Source organism: Hypanus sabinus, chromosome 3 (assembly GCF_030144855.1).
Source record: "Hypanus sabinus isolate sHypSab1 chromosome 3, sHypSab1.hap1, whole genome shotgun sequence".
Lineage (NCBI taxonomy): Eukaryota > Metazoa > Chordata > Chondrichthyes > Myliobatiformes > Dasyatidae > Hypanus > Hypanus sabinus.
This window is the reverse complement of record NC_082708.1, coordinates 37,050,190-37,070,525: the sequence shown is the minus strand read 5'-3', so window position 1 is coordinate 37,070,525 and position 20,336 is coordinate 37,050,190. Positions and strand designations below refer to the sequence as shown.

The following is a 20,336-nucleotide window of genomic DNA, read 5'->3' as shown; positions in this document are numbered from 1 at the left end:
GGAATATGTGTTATTATATGTGTACATAATCAAGAACTGTAGTTCCCAGTGTACAATGCAGGTGGTTCACCCAGAACCGGAAGTGACGTTGGTGAGCTGGTCACACTTGATCGTGTGGAGCTAGAGCCATTACTGTAAATAAATATGTGTTAGTTTTACCCATGCTAAGTTCGTTTTTTATCAACACAAACATAACAGGTGGGTTGCATAGTGTCTATGGAGAGGAGTGGAGAATCAATGTTCCAGGAAAGAATGAAGGGTCTTGGCCTGAAGTGTTGACTCTTTGATCCTCTCCATGGGTGCAGCCTGATCTGCTGTTTTCCAGCATTTGCAGAGTGTTTTATGTTTAAGATCTTAAAGCTACAGGGTAGAAAATGAATTAAGATTTTTGCACAGGGATATTAGAAGAATTGTTCACTCTGTGTCCTCCCCGTTAGTCTCTTCAAGTAGCTGTGCTATGATGGAATGGTGGAGCAGACTCGATGGGCTGAATAGCCTAATTCTGCTCCTATGTCTTATGGTCAAAATACTGGAGGAATTCAGCAGGAGGGCAGCATCTATGGAGAGGAATGATCAGTCAATGTTGGGTCCTGATGGAAGGTCACATGCCAGAACATCAACTGCTCTTTCCTCTCCATAGATGCTGCCTGATCTGCTGAGTTGCTCTAGCGTTTTGTGTGTGTATTTAACCAGAGATTTAGAGTGAGAATCCAGCCCAGTACTGAAGGACTGCTACTTTATCAAGAGGTGCTGTCTTTCATTGAAAATCTTAAACTGAGGCTTTATCTACTATCTCGCATAGATATAAAATACCCAATGGCTTTAATTTCAATTTTCAACTGGAATCTGTCCTGGTTTTCTGTCTACTGTTCATACATTCACTAACATCATGAAGTCAGATTGCGGACAATCACCAAGTTTTTGATTGTGCAAATTTGCTTTTATAAATCTTATGTTGCTTTCCCTTTATGAGAACAGTGAAGAAAGAGTATTTAATTGGCTCACAAGTGCTTTTGGACATCCAGAGATTGTGAAAGGCACTGAACAAACATATCTGATTAATAGTCAGTGTGGACACAGTGTACACAAGTGCCTGTTTTGATGTTGTATCTCTACAACTAATGATCTTTATGTTCTATCAGCTGGGTAAAAGTCAAAAAGTTGCTTTGAAAATGCACTAAGATAATCATCAGAAATGTATCTCCAGTAACTACATTATGATAAGCCCCTTCACTTATATCATACCTTTAATGTAATGAAAAATTTCAATTTACTTGATGTTAAATCCTGATCGATTCATCTGAAACTAATAACACCTTTGTTCCAATATTGAACAATCTGTATTTTCTGGAAGGTAACAAAATCTTCCAGTAAAAATTACTGGAAGGGCATCAAAGGCTCTATATTTTACAGATATTAGATTTAAATTTTGATAAAAATTAACTGCTGGTATATATTAAAGTATTTGGCACCATCAATTGCAAGATGTATTCTTAATGAACTGCAAAAGAAGATTAAATGCCAGTAAGTTATATAAAATTGCAACGTAACTTGGCAACCAATGTAGGCCAGCGTGAAAGTAACCTGCATCTGAGCAACAGCAGTTTGGAACAGATTTTGGCTTTAAGGTGTAATGTTATCAAATAAGTATCTCTATATCTATAAAGGAATTGAATTTTCTCTTATATTTAATGTGTCTATTTTCAGGCACACTCCAGGACCTGGCATATCTACAATGATCACTTTCGCCAGTCTCAACAGGGCTATGTGTCAATCGCTTTGGCTTCCCACTGGGTTGGGCCGAAAAATGGGGACATTAATCCAGAAACGGTGCAGCTATGCCAGTGCTCCATCAACTCTGTACTAGGGTGGTTCGCCAAGCCAATATTCGTAGATGGCGATTATCCAGCATGTATGAAAGATAACCTTGAATCTCTACTGCCAGTTTTTGATGATGAAGAGAAAATGAAAATAACAAAAACGGCCGACTTCTTCGCTCTCTCATTTGGGCCATTAAGTTTTCGACTTTTAGACGCAAAACTACTATTTAACCAATCGAAAAAATATTTTCTGAGACAACTTCTCTCTTGGATTCAAACAGAGTACAACAATTCAAAAATATTAATTGTGGAGAATGGTTGGGATGACAGCAACAGCAACACAAGGACAGCAGATGTGTATAATATGTACCCATTAAAGAACTTCCTTATGGAAGTGCTGAAAGGTAATCTTTTTCTGTTTTCTTTTCCCTAATGAAAATTTTTGAGACCATAAGACCATATGATTTAGGAGCAAAGTTAGGCCATTTGGCCCATCAAGTCTGCTTCACCATTTCATCATGGCTGATCCATTTTCCCTCTCAGCCCCAATCTCCTGCCTTCTACCTGTATCCCTTCATGCCCTGATCAATCAAAAATCTATCACCCTCTGCCTTAAATATACATAAAGACTTGGCCTCCACAGCTGCCTGTGGCAATGAGTTCCAGAGATTCACCACTCTCTGGCTAAAGAAATTCTTCCTCATCTCTGTTCTAAAAGGACACCTCATTCTTCCGAGTTCTAGTGAATACAGGCCCAAAGCTATCAAACATTCTTCATATGGCAATTTTGTAGAATTTACCTGAAAGTTAGAAAACTGCATAGAAACTTCTGATAAAGTCAATTTCCATGGCTATTTAGTCTAAAAGTATCCTCAAATGGTTCATGTAGAAACAAATTCAAAAACACAGATGTATAGAGAGTGAACTCCAGGAGAAATCTTAGATATACAAGCTAAACAGGAACAGCGTCATCAGACAAAAATAATAATATTTTTTGGAATGATGATCAAGAATTTAATGGTGGGCTGAAATAAAGGATATGCTGACACAGCTTATGGGAATAATTCAAAATTCCTTCTCATTATACCGCACCATCTGAACTTCTGTTACCTTTAACTATTCACCTCTGGTAAAACTCAGCAGGTCGGGCAGCATCCGTGGAAATGTTTCCATGGATGCTGCCCAACCTGCTGAGTTCCTCCAGCTTGTGTACATGTTGCTTTGACCCCAGCATCTGCAGTGTACTTTGTGTTTACACCTCTGGTAAATTCTGTTAGGCTGTAAAACAAATCATTATGTATTGAATTTGAAAGAATCTCTTTAGAGAAAGAGGATAAGCCCAAAAGAAGCCAATGAAATAGAAGCAGGGTAGGGTCAATTGGCCTCTGACCACCCAAAACACTCTTGGCCGAATCACCTTAGGCCTTAGCTCCTCAACTGTGCCATATTCCCATAACCCTCAGTTTCCCAATCTTTCAAAGCCATCTATCTCCACATGAACAACCTCCTTAGGGCAGAGGATTCCAGAAGTTCACCACTGTCTGCTAAAATAAATTACTGTGCACCTGGGTGGTATATGATCAGCCCCAACCAGAATGCTGAATTCTTCAGCCACACATTACTTTGCTTTGCATAGAAATAGGGATATTAAAGGACTTCGAGAATGGTCAGGAAGATTGCGTTAGATAATTGGCATTCATGGGGGATAAAACATCATTGTAAGCTAATTAGGCCAAAAGGCCTGTTCCAGTGAGGTTGCCATTCCTTGATCTAGTTCTTTCCCCATTCCCCTATCCTTATTATGATCTGCTTGCTTCTGGCAACTTTGCTTGGCTGAAAATGTTGGGGTGGCTCTTCAAGAGAGTCTGTAATCATACCCTACGTACAGTACCTTTATCACTAGCAGGCAGGGTGGTGTGACATGAGATAAAGGCACAGTTGTTAACTTGATGTTCAGAGTAAAATCATCCAGGTTAATTTTCAATGACCTCAGTGACACCAGTTTCACATGCAGTATGATGAAAGATGACTCCAGAATAGTACATAGTTTTGTCTATTAATATTTCTCAGAAGTGGATCACAGACCTTTTAAATATCCTTTTTTGTGTTACTGACTTGGTGACTAGGTACATGTCAGAGAAAGAAGCAAATGGGACCTAATTAGCTGAGTACATTTAGTAATAGACTAGTCATTATATTTAAAAAAAAAATGAAAGCCTCAAATAAGATCCCCTTGATCTTTGACAAGTGACGGCCAATTTGCATACAGTGAGTAATGAAAGAGTTGCTGTGTTATTTTGTATAGTAAAGTTGATTCATGTACATAAGGTGGCCCAGAACTTCCTTTGTAATGTAGTATTTAATGTTTATCCATGAGGTTAGCTGGGAAAATAAACTAATTTTTAAAAACTGCAGATGCTGTAAATCTGTAATAAAAACAGAAATTGTTGAAAAAATTCAGCTGGTGAGACAGCATATGTCGTAGGAGAAATTTAGGTCCAGAATGCTTCAGGTTAACCCAAATTTTGACTCATCATCTCAGTTCACACCTCCAACAGCGAAGTACCTCTGAAGTGCCTCATTTACATTGTACCTTTATCTGATCCATCCGAAACCTTAATGTAGGTGGGGAATAGGGCATCCCAATTAGAACTGGGATTTTATGTGATAAACATTTCTATCTGCCTCAATCTTTATGCCAACTTCAGTTTCTCTGGCTCCCCCTATTGGACAGTAGGATATTACTTCAACTGAAAGATTAAAATTCCTCTCTTAGTGCTTCTGTTGTATTGGACAGGCATGTATGTCTACATTATGTAAATAGCTTTGTTCCTGATTCTTAGATTGATAATTTCCACCTTGATGATGATGGTTAGATATTCCCTTTTTAGGGTAATTCGCAGTGATGATTTAATAAGCTACAGCTGAGTTTTCCCGAGGTTTAGATATGTGGGGCAGAGAAATGATACCCTTGTCAAATTCAAAATCACTGTGTTCACTTAACACCTCAGAGAGAGCCAGACTGAAATGTAGAATTATTATGAATTTGTAACACAAAAATTAGCCATTAAGCTATAACACTACCTATCAGATGCCTCCTATAATTAACTGATTTAGCAGCCTGATTATCTTTTACACACAACTATCCAGCATCAACTTAAATACAGTCACTCCCTGTCTCAGATAGTTGGCAGCATCTCAAGCCGAAATCATTCATCAGGACCGATGAAGGCTCTCAGCCCGAAATGTCGACTGTTTACCCTTTTCCATAGGTGCTACCTGGCCTGCTGAGTTCATCCTGCATTTTGTGTGGGTAACTCAGTAATTCTTCTCGATTATGAACATTCTGTTCTTAATTGTTAACCAGAATGAAGTTAAAAAGCCCAGCTGACCCAGCTCCAAAGAAATTCTTAACCTTAAACAGTTATTGCATGAACATGTACCAATGATGATAGTTATTACTACTTACAATTAGTGTTATAGAATTCTATTGAGGAACACAAACATTACTCTTTGGGTTTTTTTCTTCAGCCAGCCTTCTCTCTGTCTGTACACAGTTAGGCTATGGAATAACTAGATCTAGAACATTCTATTCACATTGTGCCCTGTAGTGATGCCAGATGCTGCCCAAACTCCATTACGCAAGTCTAGCCTCTTCTAGCTAATTACTCTTTCTGCATCTGCAGTAGCTGTGCATGAGAAACATCTTGGATTTCCTATTGCAGAGAGGATCTGCATTCATTGTGACTGAGGAGCCAGCCATGCCTTTATTCACTAGAATTAAAACTTAAATTCCAATCATTAGAGTAAAAGAAAGAGTGGTACATCTATTCTGCCTTCTTCCTACTGATAACTCTTTGATCTTTATTCCATGTCCACCAAGACTCCATCACCAGATAAATCTTTGCTTTCTCTCTCCTTCTGGCATTTTGAAGGGACTCCATGATCTGCTCTTTCGCTTTCACCAGCCACTCCTTTTTTTACAGCGCTTATCTCAGTACCTGTCCTCTCACATCTCCCCTTCCCATGTGAAGCACCAAATCCCTTGCAATTCTTCCAAATCTAGTGTACTATATCTGGTGTTCATAATGTGGTCTCTACATCAAAGAATCCATATGCAGGTTGGGTGATGTTATGTAGAGCACCTACATTCAGTCCATAGGGGCAACCCTGAGCTTCCTGGTGCCTGCATCTGCACTTAATCTCCCCACTCCCACTCTTAATGATTTCTCTGCAGCCACCTATGCTGTCACAGTGAGACCTAACACAAGTTTGGGGGTTATCTCCTCATTTCATGTCTAGCTAGTTTACAGGCTTCTGAACTCAATATTAAATTCCACAACTTGCTTTCTCTGTCTGTCGCAGAATGAGCCCCTTATCCATCTATAACATTACTCAGTTTCACACTTCCCATAAGCATACCCTGAGCTGCTGGGCATTCCTGCATTTCTGAATCCTGCAGCTCTTACACTCCTTTGTCTGTATTTGCCTGATTTACTAGCTTTTATGAATAATTGACTATGTTCTCCCTCCCTAATTGCCCCTCTTAATCCATTGACTGCTCAAGATTCAAGATACAAGATTGTTTAATGTCATTTCCAGTACAAAATTGTGAGGGAGAATGAAATAATTGTTACTCTGGATTCAGTGCAGCACGAAAAGCACAATAGGGAAAAAACACAATAAATTTAAATATGTAAGATAGCTTATACACGTAGATAATTTGTAAATAAAGTAATGCTAGGTATAGGAGTTTCTGTACTCTACAGGAAATGATGAAGTAGTGGTGGTGGGGTAGGTTAGTGGGTGGAGATGTTGATTACCCTGACTGCTTGGGGAACATTACTGTTTTTTGAGACTGGTGGTCCTAGTGTAGATACTACGTGGTCTCCTCCCTGATGGGAGTGGGACAAACAGTCTGTGAACAGGGTTGGTGGGATCCTTCAGGATATTGCTATATCATGATAGTATTTTGTTGAAGGTTTACCATTCTCTTCGCCCTATCCACTCCTTTCAACCATTCTCCCTGGAGCTTGACACTGTATTGTTTCTCTCCTTCCCAATTTCAACAAAGGGTCCTCAACCTGAGTCTTTAACCCAGGTTCTCCTCCCACAGTTGCTGCTTGACCTGTCAAGTGCTTCCAGCATTTTATGCTTTTATTACAGATTTCCAGTAAATGGATTATTTTGAGTTTCTATATAGTCGCCAGTTATAGCTGACTTCTAAATAACTGGCAGCTATAAATGTCAGGTAATTTGTTTACCTTGTTCAAAATTGTAAAGGATACTGCAAGTTAAACTTAAAATTGCATTAGTAAATTAAACTCTGTGCAAAATTAAATGAAATACCAGGATTGCTCCCTCACCAATGTCCACAGTGGATTAATTCCCCAGTTTTTCATTCTGTTCTAGCTGTAGTCTGTGTGTTACACTCCCAATATTAATGTATAATTATTCTTTCTAGATTATGCAGTTTTAAACTTGTATGTTTTGACATCTTTGAGAATTTGTTCTCAATTGGGTATCTGTGGATGAAAGATTAAAATAAGTTTTAAATTACTATTTTCCATCCAAGCCTTTTCTGCAGTGGTTACATAAATTTGGAATTCTGTGTATTAGTCTCTTGAATATAGTACAATATTATCTTCTCTTGAAGTGCTACAGGAACTTTACTGAAAGGCTATGTTGAAAAATGTTACTTGATGAACATTCTTTCATCAACAAGGGTAATATCAAGACCTTCAGATCAAGTACTAACATGCAAGCAGGCAGAATAGTAGAACAAAAATGTTCCTTTGCAAAGCAAAGTCCACTTGCACATCTGGCATAAGCTGTTGGTAATAAAAAAAACTTGCCATCGTATAAGCTGTAGGTGCTAAAATCATGTCACAAAATAATGAGCTTTTTGCCTTGGTAAACATCTATTCTTGATGTTTGAATGCTGACCTGCTAATTGACCATATTGGAAGTCATTTAGGTCTTTGTTATCTTGGAGTAGTTATCATTTGTGATGAAATTGTTATGATTTTCAAATTTAGCCTCTTTCATTTTCACAGTATTAAGTACAGTTGTATATGTTGATCGAAAAACTATCATGAACTAGGAAATAATAACCTACTTAAAATTAATAAATAATGGAACCTGCTTTATGTCTTACACCATCAAATTAAAATCACACCTCAAACTTTAAGCCTTGGTCCTTTAGCTAAAAGAATGTGAAACCTAACTATAACTGTACCTATGCTACCCAGTTCATGGAGTACAATTTTGCTTATATTCACCAGCATCCCTTTTAAAAGCATCAAATATTGTGTTTATAGTGCATCTCTAATTAATCAGCACATAAAGTTACTATATTTTAAGTTAAGATAATTGGCAAGTCATTGAATTGAAATTCAATACCTAAAACTATAAAGGATGCAGACTCAATTAACAGTTTTTAACACGCGTTCAAAAGCTATTTATTTAACCTTGCTTTTAACTACCATAGTTTTGTCTTTTATTTTCATGTTTATTTTTATTGTACTTTCATTTTTGTACTTTTATCCTATTGCAAAGTACTTTGAACTTCATCATCTGTATAAAAAGTGCTCTATAAACAAAGTTAATATTTTTGTAAAAAAAAAATTAAGTCAACTAAAGTAGTTCTGGAAGATAAATGTTTCTTGTAAAACAGATGCATTATACCCTTATAGAGTTTCAACATTAAAATTTTGTTCCTTGTAATTTTACAGCAATTAAATATGATGGAGTGGATGTTATTGGATACACTGCATGGTCATTGGTGGATGGCTTTGAATGGGATGCTGGTTACAATTCCCGACGAGGATTATTTTACATTGACTTTCAAAGCCAGAAAAAGGAGAGAATACCAAAATCATCTGCTCTCTTTTATCGTCAAGTGATAGAAGACAAAGGATTCCCACCAGTGCCAGAAAACAAACCTATCACAGGAACCTTTCCCCACAATTTTGTATGGGGTATTTCAGAAGATGTCATACAGGTATTTTATTTAAGTTAAGGTCCTGATTTGATTAACCAGATAAAGGAGATGTAGTCATTAACCATGATTATTATATCAAAATCAGTTTCATCCAACTGCACTTAGTGGTTTCCTCTTATTTATAAATTGTATCTTGCATTGTGACATTTACTATGGCACTACAAAAGTCATGGTACTGTTTGATTCATCCTCTGTAAATTATATCACAACCCCTTTTTAGCCACAGATATCAGCTTACAAGTCTTACTTTACATAGTGTTAATAATTCCATTCAAGCATTCCATTGAATATTGCACAAAATAAGTGAAAAATATTCTGAGTTGTGTGTTTTTAATAACACTAAGTCATCCTGTTTTTATTTACTGAATGGTCCATTGTACACAAAGAATTAGGACAACTGGAAGCAAGTTACCATACATCCAATAAGGATTTGTGAGAGGACACATTCATTGTCCTATGTTAACATAGTGAAGGTGAATCTGTGAAATCTATTGCCACAGGTGGCTGTGGAGGCCAACTCATTAAGTATATTTAAAGCTGAGGTTGATAGGTTCTTGATTAGTTAGGGCACCAAAGGTTACAGGGAGAAGGCTGGAGAATGGGATTGAGAGAGATAATAAATCAGCCATGATGGAATGGTGGAGCAGGCTCAATGGGCTGGATGGCTTAATTCTGCTTTTATGTCTTATGCTCTTATGGTTAAGGGGGCGATAATATTCCACTGGGGTTTGGAGAATCAGATTCAACCCATTGTAGGATGCACAAAATGTCTTCCTGAAATGTGCCCCTCCTTGCTACTCCAGTTCCTCTTGCCCTCGCTGGAATTGCTCTCTGCTGGGTTGTGGAGATTTTGTAATCATAGTTTGTGCAATGAACCAGTGTGATCAACATTTAAACATGAGAATGAAAATAATTTCCTCTATGAAGAAAGATCAATTTCAATGTGACCTAAATGGAATGCCTTTTAAGACACAAGAGAATGTTCTGCATTAGATTTGTCCCATATATAACTGCAAGTTAAATGGTAACTAAACAAGCACACAAAATGGAAGTGTTATCTTATTTTGTCTCCTTTTCGAGGGACTCCTTCAGATCCTCCATGTTTAATGTATCTTTCAGTTTCTTTATCATAACCAAAACTGGCATGTAGTTGTACAGAAGTTTATCTTAGGACACATTATTATACAACATGAATTTCATAGGAACAGAGTTGTTCATTTAGCCCTGTTGAAGTAGATGAAGTAGTTCATACCTAATTGGACCATAAAATCTGTACCTTAACCCCATCTATCCACCTTAGATTTGTGACCCTTAATAGTTGTAGTATCAGTTCCAACATCAAAAACTTTAATATTATCTCAATAACAGATTGCTAGAGAAAACTTCAAGGTTCCAGAGATTATGTAATAATGTACTTCTCTAATACCAATACACAGATTTTTTTTTAATCTTCCCTTCTAACATGTTGCCAATAATGTTGGGCTAAGATCTTACAGTAAATTTGTATTGAAACCGAAATCCAAATACAAGATTTCGGATTGAAGACTTTTTATTGCTCAGCACACAAGTGTAAAGGAGAACAAAATGATTGTTACTCTGGCTCCAAAGCAGCATGTTCTCTAAGTAATCCTATAAAACACAATGTACAAGTAACTGCTGAGTGTGGCCGTTAATACAAAAGATTAGTTTATATTTAGACTGACTGTACATGAGTGATGCTGGATCCATGAGTATCTGAACATAAGGTGACTCTGACAGGAAATGATGTAGTGACTGTTGGCAAGAGGAACTCTTCTAGGTAGCAGCAGGAAGCATGGAAATACAGTAGGACAGTGTCTATGTCAGTGTTGGTATGAGATGTGGAGTGTAAGGGTAAATCGGCAGTGCATGGGGGGGGGGATGAAGGGTGCTGAGGGGCTGTGGAGAGGAAGTAGTAGTGCGGATGTAGTGGTAGTGAGGGTGATGGGGTGTGTTAATGAGTGCAGGTGTTGATCAGCCTGATGGCTTGGGGGGGATGTTCAAGAATTCAGGTATGCAGTAAAATGAACACTTTTGGTCCCGTCCAATAATACAGTAGAATCAGGTTTATTATCACTGACATATGTCATGAAATTTGATAATTTTGTGGCAACAGTAGAGTGCAAGACATAAAAATTACTGTAAGTTACAATAAGGAAATTGTGCAAAAGATAATGTTCATGCGTTCATGGACAATTCAGAAATCTGATGGCAGAGGAGAAGAAGCTGTTGTTAAAATATTGAGTGTGGGTCTTCAGGTTCCTGTACATCCTCCATGATGGTAATAATGAGATAAGGGCATTTCCTAGATAAAGAGGATCTTTATTGATTGAGGCCACCTTCTTGAGGCACCGCCTGTTGAAGATGCCCTCGATTGTGAGGAAGGTGATGGAGCTACAACCCTCTGCAGCCTATTTGGACCTTGTGCATTGGAGCCTCCATATCAGGTGGTGATGCAACACTCACTCCAGTACATCTGTAGCCGTTTGCTAGAGTATTTGGTGACATTCCAAGTATCCTCAAACTTCTAATGAAGTAGAGCTACTGGTATGCAGTTGTGACATAACAGGTGTGAAATAACCAGTGGATGCCATATGTTAGGTAATCTAATTGAATAACTTCCTCCCAAACATTCATGAAAGAGTTCATAAGTAACCCAGACAAGCTTACTGATTTTATGTAAAGCAATATTATATAAACTGGAGATAAGTTAAAGGACTCGGTAAGGTGCTATTCTGCCAGTGGCAATCAACCTGGTTTCCATTAAGTGTTGCAGAATCTGACACAGTAGAATTGTTGCTCGAAGAAGTCCCCATCGTATGTAACAACTTTTCACATGGGAGGAACCCAGAACACCTGGAGGAAACCTACGCAGTCATGGGAAGAGCATGCAAATTCTTTCTGTGCCCCGGTCTTTAAGGAGTTTGTACATTCTCCACGCACACATAGAAAAATAGGATAATAAATAAATAATATTGTGACAAATAAAACTAACCTTTCTCTTTTCTGATTGGCAAGCTGTATTTAGTTGAGTTCTGCAGGACTCAGCGCTAGGATGGTAATAATTTGGAGCACAGACAATATTACAGCACAGGAATAACCCCTTCAGCCCATGATATTATGCTGAACTAATTAATCTAATGAGGCCTAATTAAACCAGTCCATTTACAAACTTTATTAATGACTCAGGTGAAGAGGATAAGTGCAGCCAAACATGCAGATTATAGGCAAGAAAACAACACTAGAGTATCGATGAATGTTGAATATACGCACAAAAAGCTGAAAAGATTCAGTAGGTCAGCTGGCATCCGTGGAGGGAAATGACCAGTTGCCAAGGGTCCGCCATAGCCGCTGCCTGATCTGTTTCAGAACAAGAGGTCAGTCATTTAAAATAGAATGAGGAGGAATTTCCTCCCCTACTGCAATAGGAATATTGCAAACCAGATTCAAGTCACAGACAGATCATAGTGAAATCAATGCTTACTGAAGATTGTCAATGGAGTGAAATCGAACTCAGGATCAGATCAGCCATGATTTTATTGAATAGCAGGGCAGCCCTGAGGAGTTGTTTGACCTAAACCTGCATGTGTTTTTATATGTTCTATACTTTTAATGGATTAAAGAATGGGGAAGGGAAGGGAAGAACTAAAGATTATTAGATCAATGGATATTAAAACATATTTGGCCATCAGTTTGAAAAGGAGGAAGATAAAGTGATTTGGCAGCCTCCTGTAACTTTTTCAGGGATTGTAGGAAAGGGTCAGTCAAGGTCGAGTGGGCTCCTTCTTTTCTGTAATTACTACCATTCTTTGAATTTCCCTCAGTGAATGATTGGCGGTGTTGGAGTCAAACTGAGTTTATGGTGACATCTGCAATGACAAGTTTCCAAGCATTGAGCCTACTGTGCTTTATTTGGCTCAGGTCAGTCTTAAATAGGGATCTTGGAGATGTCAGGTCAAGCTAAGATCAACAGTCTCAGCTGTGAGCTGTCATCTTCACAGAGATCTGAAAGGCAAGGTACTAGAGAAAAGACAGTGTGTCATAAAAAAACTGGTGTCATGGGGGGACCTGATTGTTACTGTATGCAATGCACATTTCTTTGCAACACATATTTGCTATATTTTTGATAATTTCTGTTAGTTGCAGGTAAGATCGTGAAGCATCATACCTATTGACTCCTAGTGAGTTACTGTGTTATACTAAGTACTAGTAATGTTCAAAAAGTCAGACCTTCTTTGTAAGATAGAAACATTGGAATGATATAGAAGGCTAGGAACAGAGTGGGATTGATACGGAGAATGAAGGTAAATAAAAGTTCAAGATTAAGCTTGCTGAATGAACTGAGAAGTTCTATTGAAGCTCAAAAAGTGTTTCTTTCCAACTTTGTAAATAGTGCACATACTGTAAATATTGTACATACTTAATAGATTATGTGGCTTGATGATATTTAAATAGTTCAGTTTATTATCTGAGAATGTATGGAGTATACAACCTGAATTGCTTCATCTTCACAGACGTCCACGAAAACAGAGCCCCAAAAGAATGAACGACAGAAAAACATTAGAACCCCAAAGCCCCCTCTCCTGCACCCCTGAGCAAGCAACAGTAAGCATCAACATGTCAACCTCCCCTTTCCCACACCAGCCATTCAGCAAAAAAGCATCAGTGCCCACCATCCACTAAGCAATAGCAAAGCACCCAAAGAGAGACCATGACCTGCTGTCAACAAAAACTATTGTTTACTCAACAGTTTGACAGCTACAGGCTCTCTCTTTCACCCATTTCACTGCGAAAGGGGAGGTTAACAGCTGCTGTTAAGGTGTCAGTCTACTGTTTTTTTTTACAAATTATATTGTTATGTCTTTCCTAGATCTCACTACATGTAAGTTCACAGCTGTTATTGATTACTTTATTATCGCACTGTTAAGCAATTGGCCTTCAACAGAAGTGTTGCCATTATATAGTTGTTTCTGCATTTCATTTAGTAGTTAGAAGTACTTGCTCGAAGTTGAAGGAATTGCAATCAGTATTTCATCTGCCTTTCATCAGAATACCGAGAATTACTGTCTTTTTACACCAGCATGTTGTAACACATGATGAATATTAAAGCCACCTTCAGCTACAGCTAGGCTGGGACACGAGTTATCTATCTGTCTAGCTTGAGAAACAGGAAGACTATTGAGTGAGGGCAGAAAAGTAAAATGACATTCTCAATGGTGATTCCATCTGCGATGGATTGATGATGATTCTGCAAGCTCTCGCACAGCAGAAAGTTAAAATGTTGCAAACGGAGAAAAGAAGGCTTGAAACCAGGTCGATGTTGGCAACGGAGAAGAGAAACCTTGAAACCAGGTCAGTCTGTTTGATAAGTTCATCTAGATTATCAAGACATTCTAATGGATCAGCAGCAAGCACGGCGGCACTGGAAACCCCTGCCAGGACCAAAGCAGTTCTAGCCAGGGCATCATTTGCAGAAAAAGAAATTGCTGTTAAAGTGAGACAGGCTGAATTAAACGTGGGTAAAACCCACCTGGAAGCCACATTATAGGCACTGAAGCATAAAAAGGCTTTAGCCGAGGCCAAGGTCTTTGAAGCGGACATGGAGGAGGTAGCTGACAATGATGATGTTAGATCAAACTCACCACATCATTCAACTGAGAGGACTACAGGGCATGTTAGAGACCAGTCTTCTGCTTATGTCCACCCACAAGCAGGCACTGAAGACTGAGGCCAGCCGATCAAGACTGAAATGGGGGTCTCCTCTTCCACAGGTCAACTCGATACCTTTCACCCAAATGGGACAGAACAGAGACTGTCTCCATCACGTGCTCACAACTCCGACGTCCCATGGCATAACACTGCTCAGCCACCTGGTAAAATGCACCACACCCCAATGAGCCCCAGCCCAATCATGATGTGTCAGATCTTGCGAGCTTCCTAGCCCGCCGTGACCTGCTAATGGCCAGACTCACCAAATTCAATGATAAGCCAGGGCTTGGAAGTCCACATTGTCCAGTGCCACTGAAGACCTCAAGCACAAGCCTAGTAAAGAGCTCGACCTGCTGGTGAAGTGCTTTGGACCCAGGTCTGCTGAACATGCAAGCAGATTAAGGTCAGTTCACATCAAACACCCCAGTGCTGCTCTCACTTCAGTCTGGCAAAGACTGGAAGAATGCTGTGGACCCACAGAGGCAATGGAGGCTAGCAGGGAGCCCCAATATCTGCGAGAGCTAGGAGACCTACTACTGGAGTTGGAGGCAGCCAAAACTGAAAGCTACTTATGTGGTTTGTTTTATCTTGACTCTGTATGAGGAATCCATCCGATCTTGGAGAAACTCCCCTTTAGTCTGCAGGAGAAATGGATGTTAGAGGGGACAAGACACAACTGGAAAAGGAGTCAGCTTCCCACCCTCCTCCTTTTCTAGTTTCATTCGGACTGAAACAAAAATGAGGAACAGCCCTAGCTTCATTATGAGCCCCTCTAGCTCGGAACCACTTGAATCAGAGAAACCTGTTGGAGAACCTGTCATGGTGCATAAAAGTGAGGTGGACAATGCTGTCCAAAAGGAGAATTCTAGAATTCCTGAAGATTCTGACAAACTGTGCCTTCTACATTGGAAACTGCACCCATTCCAGAAGGGTAGAGGCTTCAGAGAGAAACCTCTACAGGAGTGAAGGGGCTTCCTTAAAGAGTACTCCATATGCTTCTGCTGCTGTTCTTCAACCAGACACCGGGTGAGGGACTGTAATGCAGTCACCCAGCGCTTGGAATGCGACAGCGGTAAACGCATTGGAGCCGTCATGTTGGCCCACCTCCCTGGTCTGCGAAGAACCACACAACTATCTCTGTACAGCATGGCAGGGAGGGAGATGAATCCCCTTCCTCTCGGATCGCCACCTCTTCCTGTACTGAGGTCTGTGGGGAAAACTCCACTATGTTCAAAGGTCTGCCTTGTCAATGTTTACTCCAAGGCCACCGTGAGAAGAGGATGAGGACGTATGTTGTCTTGGATGAGCAGAGCAATAAGTCTCTAGCTAAATCATCTTTTTTTAATGTCTTCAACATAACCCATGGCTTCTCACCTTATACACTTAAGACATGTGCAGGTATGTCACAGATGGTTGGGCAAACAGCAGGAGGCTTTGTTGTCGAATCTGTTGATGGAAAGACTCGTTTAGCTCTTCCCGCGCTCATTGAGTGCAATGAGCTTCCGGGCAACAGGAAGGAAATCCCCACTCCAGAAGTAGTGACCCAACGCACTCACCTCAAGTCCCTATCCAGCAGGACACCATCACTTGACTCAAAGACAGAGATCCTGCTATGAAGAGACATCATACAAGGTACATGTGGATAGGGTGGTGAAGAAAGCTTTTGGTATGCTGGTCTTCATAAATCAGAGCATTGAGTATAGGAGTTGGGATGTAATGTTAAAATTGTACAAGGCATTGGTGAGGCCAAATTTGGAGTATTGTGTACAGTTCTGGTCACCGAATTATAGGAAAGATGTCAACAACATAGAGAGAGTACAGAGGAGATTTGCTGGAATGTTACCTGGGTTTCAGCACCTAAGTTATAGAGAAAGGTTGAACAAGTTAGGTCTTTATTCTTTGGAGCGTAGAAGCTTGAGGGGGGACTTGATAAAGGTACTTAAAATTATGAGGGGGATAGATAGAGTTGACGTGGATAGGCTTTTTCCATTGAGAGGAGGGGAGATTCAAACAAGAGGACACGAGTTGAGAGTTAAGGGCAAAAGTTTAGGGATAACATGAGGGGGAACTTCTTTATCCAGAGAGTAGTAGCTATGTGGTATGAGCTACCAGTAGAAGTGGTAGAGGCTGGCTCGATATTGTCATTAAAAAAAAAAATTGGATAGGTATATGGACAGGAAAGGAATGGAGGGTTATGGGCTGAGTGCAGGTAGGTGGGACTAGGTGAGAGTAAGTGTTCAGCATGGACTAGAAGGGCCGAGATGGCCTGTTTCTGTGCTGTCATTGTTATATGGTACTCAAGCAATGTAATGGTCCTCCAAATGCTGAGTTCCTCCAGCATTTTGTGTGTGTTGCTCCAAATACTTCCTCTGTGCAGAGGTTGCCATGTGGGTGGGTCATAGTCAGAGATGTCTGCCTTGGGAGTGCCCATAAACTCTCACCTGTGAACATCTTCAGAAATAGCATTCTAGGAAACCGGGCCTCCAGTCTCGTGACCTCCTGCCATAGCAGCATCTATATCAAGGAGAGCTTCAGCCAGTTCTGCCAGTCTCCCATCTCTCCCACCTTGATCTTGCAACAAAGAAGTTTGACAGTAAACATGAGTGAATCTGTCTTTGGCCAAACAAAGGATGACTACTAACCAGCTCCTTCAATGGTTGACCCTACTTTCCTGAGGGTGATGGATAACAGGTTCCATCAAGAGAGCTCAAACAACTGGGTGGTACTGCTACCCTTACATAGCCCCCGACAATGCTTCAGCAAATAAGATCCACTTCCTTTCACTTACACACATGCTCAAGAAATCTCCCGAGATTACTTAGGAAGATTGGACACTTAAGGGATTGGACACGCTAGAGGCAGGAAGCACGTTCCCGATGTTGGGGGAGTCCAGAACCAGAGGCCACAGTTTAAGAATAAGGGGTACGCCATTTAGAAGAGCCATTTAAGGAAAAACTTTTTCACCCAGAGAGTAGTGGATCTGTGGAATGCTCTGCCTCAGAAGGCAGTGGAGCCCAATTCTTTAGATGCTTTCAAGAAAGAGTTAGATGGAGCTCTTAAAGCTAGCGGAGTAAAGGGATACGGGGAGAAGGCATGAACAGGGTACTGATTGTGGATGATCAGCCATGTTCACAGTGAATGGCGGTGCTGGCTCGAAGGGCTGAATGGCCTACTCCTGCACCTATTGTCTATTGAAGAAAAGAAACAGTATAAATGGAAAAATGGGCTGTTGAAAATGAGTGAAATGTGAATTCTGGTTACCAATCTGTAAACATATTTTGAGTTTGTACAAATTCTAGATTTGTTTTGGATTCTCTGTATATTTGATTCTATCTAATTGGCTTATTTTGAAGTTTGGGTCGTGATCCCTCTTGTAGGACAAAATATTACTCCTGTATTTCAAATCCAGTTGATGGTCTTATTATTCTTTAGTATCTGACTGTGCTATTCAATTGTTCAGGAGCATTGACTCTAATATGGTTAATGTTTGTTTTGTGAAAGCCTGGGTTCTGTTTGTGGTATCTTTTACAGATACCAGGTGGACAGTGTTATGTTTTCCTGATGTGGTTTATTTATCTCTACTAGATCTCACTTCGTGTAAGTTCACAGCTATTGTTGATTACTCATTATCGCGTTGTTAAACAATTGGCCTTTGACATTAGTGTGGTCATTATATAATGTTTGTATGCTTCATTTAGTAGTTAGAAGCACTTGATAGAAATTGAATGCAGATTTAAATATAGATTGAAATTCCTATCTTTAGAAAGCTGAGAATTACTGTCTTTTTACACCAGCATATTGTAATGCATTGGTGAATTATAAAACCACCTTCAACTGCAGCTACGCCAGCTGGTGGCATCAGCGCCAGACTTCGGAAGCGAAGGCTCCCAAGTTGGAACCCTGTCAGCTCCACCTCCACTTGGCCTTGTAAAAAAAACCGAGGGTGGAGTCAGGAACGTTCATACCGTGACCCAGTTAATCCGAAAGGAGACCAATCCTGACACCATGCACTAGCCAAGAGTGGCTGACTGTCTGGTGTGACAAGCTATGAAATGAACTACAGCTACACTGGGGCTGGAGTTATCTACCTGTCTAGCTTGAGAAACGGGGAAAACTATTGAGCGAGGGCGGAATAAACATCACGTCTAGGGAGCTCCTTGCTGTTTAACACCCTTCATCAAATCTCCAGTGTTCTTTCCACTGTTATAGAAGTTGAGACTTACCAGAATTCCAGTCGATTCTAATATCCGTCTTAGGAGACATTACAGCCTCCTTTCATTGAGCCAAGAAACCAAAAAATAGTCAAAATAAATTGTGGATGAGAGTGGCAGAGTCGTTATCTGGACTGTTGATCTTTATCATTTCCTGATAAGAGGTCATTGCCTGGTGACGTTAACTCTGTTTCTCTCTTCTGACCTGAGTGAGCATCTACTTTACAGCTTTAGGACAGGTTTCAATAATTTCTGATCATGATTCTGTGACAACATGGAAATAAGACAAAGCAGCAAAGTGTGGGTTCAGAGGAGGTATGATTACCAGTGGCAAAATCCAGAGGCCCTTCCTTTCTTTTTTTTTGCCCCATCACTTCTTTTGTAGTTTAATCTCTCCACTCATAAATCTTTGCCATTGTACTCGGAGACGGTAGCTCTCGGACACCACTTTATATGTACCTCTGGATCATGACCACATTAACAAACATCAGGCCACCATCTCTCACGCTGTCCCAGTTCTCATTACTTCAGCGGATCTCCTGTCCATCCACAGCCTCTTCTCGACAGTCTTCAACGTGATCATACTGCAGCCTCTCACTTCCTACTTTTGTCTCTCACAGGTTCCATCTATCTACAACCCTCCCAAAGGTTCCTCTCCTCTATCTGGTTTTGTCTGCCTGTCATCTTTTCCTGAATGTCCTATTATCTTCTTCTTTACTCATCAGATTTCAGCACTGGCTGCATTTATGGCCCACATAATAATCTCCACAACTAACTCCTCCTCACCCTCCCCTCCCACTACTTTGCTCCATCTGTTCTCTTTCCCTCTTTTTATCCTTGTCTATTTTTACCGATGAGCCAGCTGTCTGTCTCTCAAATCCACCCTGACCTCTCTCCCATCCTCCCCCATCTATCTCTGACCATTTGTTCCTTCAGATTCTAACAACTGCAGTCTCTTGTTTCTTCAATTCTGTTCATTACCTCTTTCTTGACATCTTAGTATTTGGAGTTTGAATTGCACCCACTCAGTGAACAGGAGTGTGAGAAGAAGAGGCGACTTCACACAGGTCCGAGATGGAATATTAAAAAAGCAGCCCTTCATGGCAGTTTTCAGAGTTTGAACTGTGCCCAAGCGGTCAATGGGATTCATCAGCAAAAGCAAATAAAAATAAGGCAGGGGCAAGTGGAGCGGCCATTGTGAGAGTGTGCCAGTTTCAGAGTGGGGAGTCTTTGGCGAGTTCAGCCTTGGGCAAGGTAAGTATCTGGTAAGTTTCTCCTCCTTTTTCTTTGTTCTTCATCCCTCATCCACTAGGGCACAATTAATCCAGTGAAAATGGCTCCAGGGCTGTGTTGTGTTCTTTGTGTGAGATAATAGAATACTGGGAGACCTCCAACCTCCCCAGTAACCACATCTGCGCCAAGTGCACCGAGCTGCATCTCCTCAGAGAACATGTTAAGTAAGTGGAGCTGAAGCTTGATGACCTTCGACTCATGTGGGAGACTGAGGAAATGATAGGTAGGAGCTACAGGGAGGTGGTCACCCCTAGGTTGCAGTTGGCAGGTGAATGGATGACT

At 40.3% G+C, this 20,336-nt stretch overlaps 1 protein-coding gene across 1 annotated transcript in view; it reads left to right on the top strand.

The window, feature by feature from the left end:
* Window positions 1–20,336, top strand: part of kl (klotho) — an 89,222-nt gene that overhangs the window by 43,049 nt on the left and 25,837 nt on the right. The window contains exons 2-3 of the mRNA XM_059964089.1: window positions 1,708–2,224; window positions 8,555–8,823. Of these exons, the coding sequence (XP_059820072.1) occupies window positions 1,708–2,224; window positions 8,555–8,823 (786 nt within the window). The remainder of the gene's footprint in view (window positions 1–1,707; window positions 2,225–8,554; window positions 8,824–20,336) is intronic.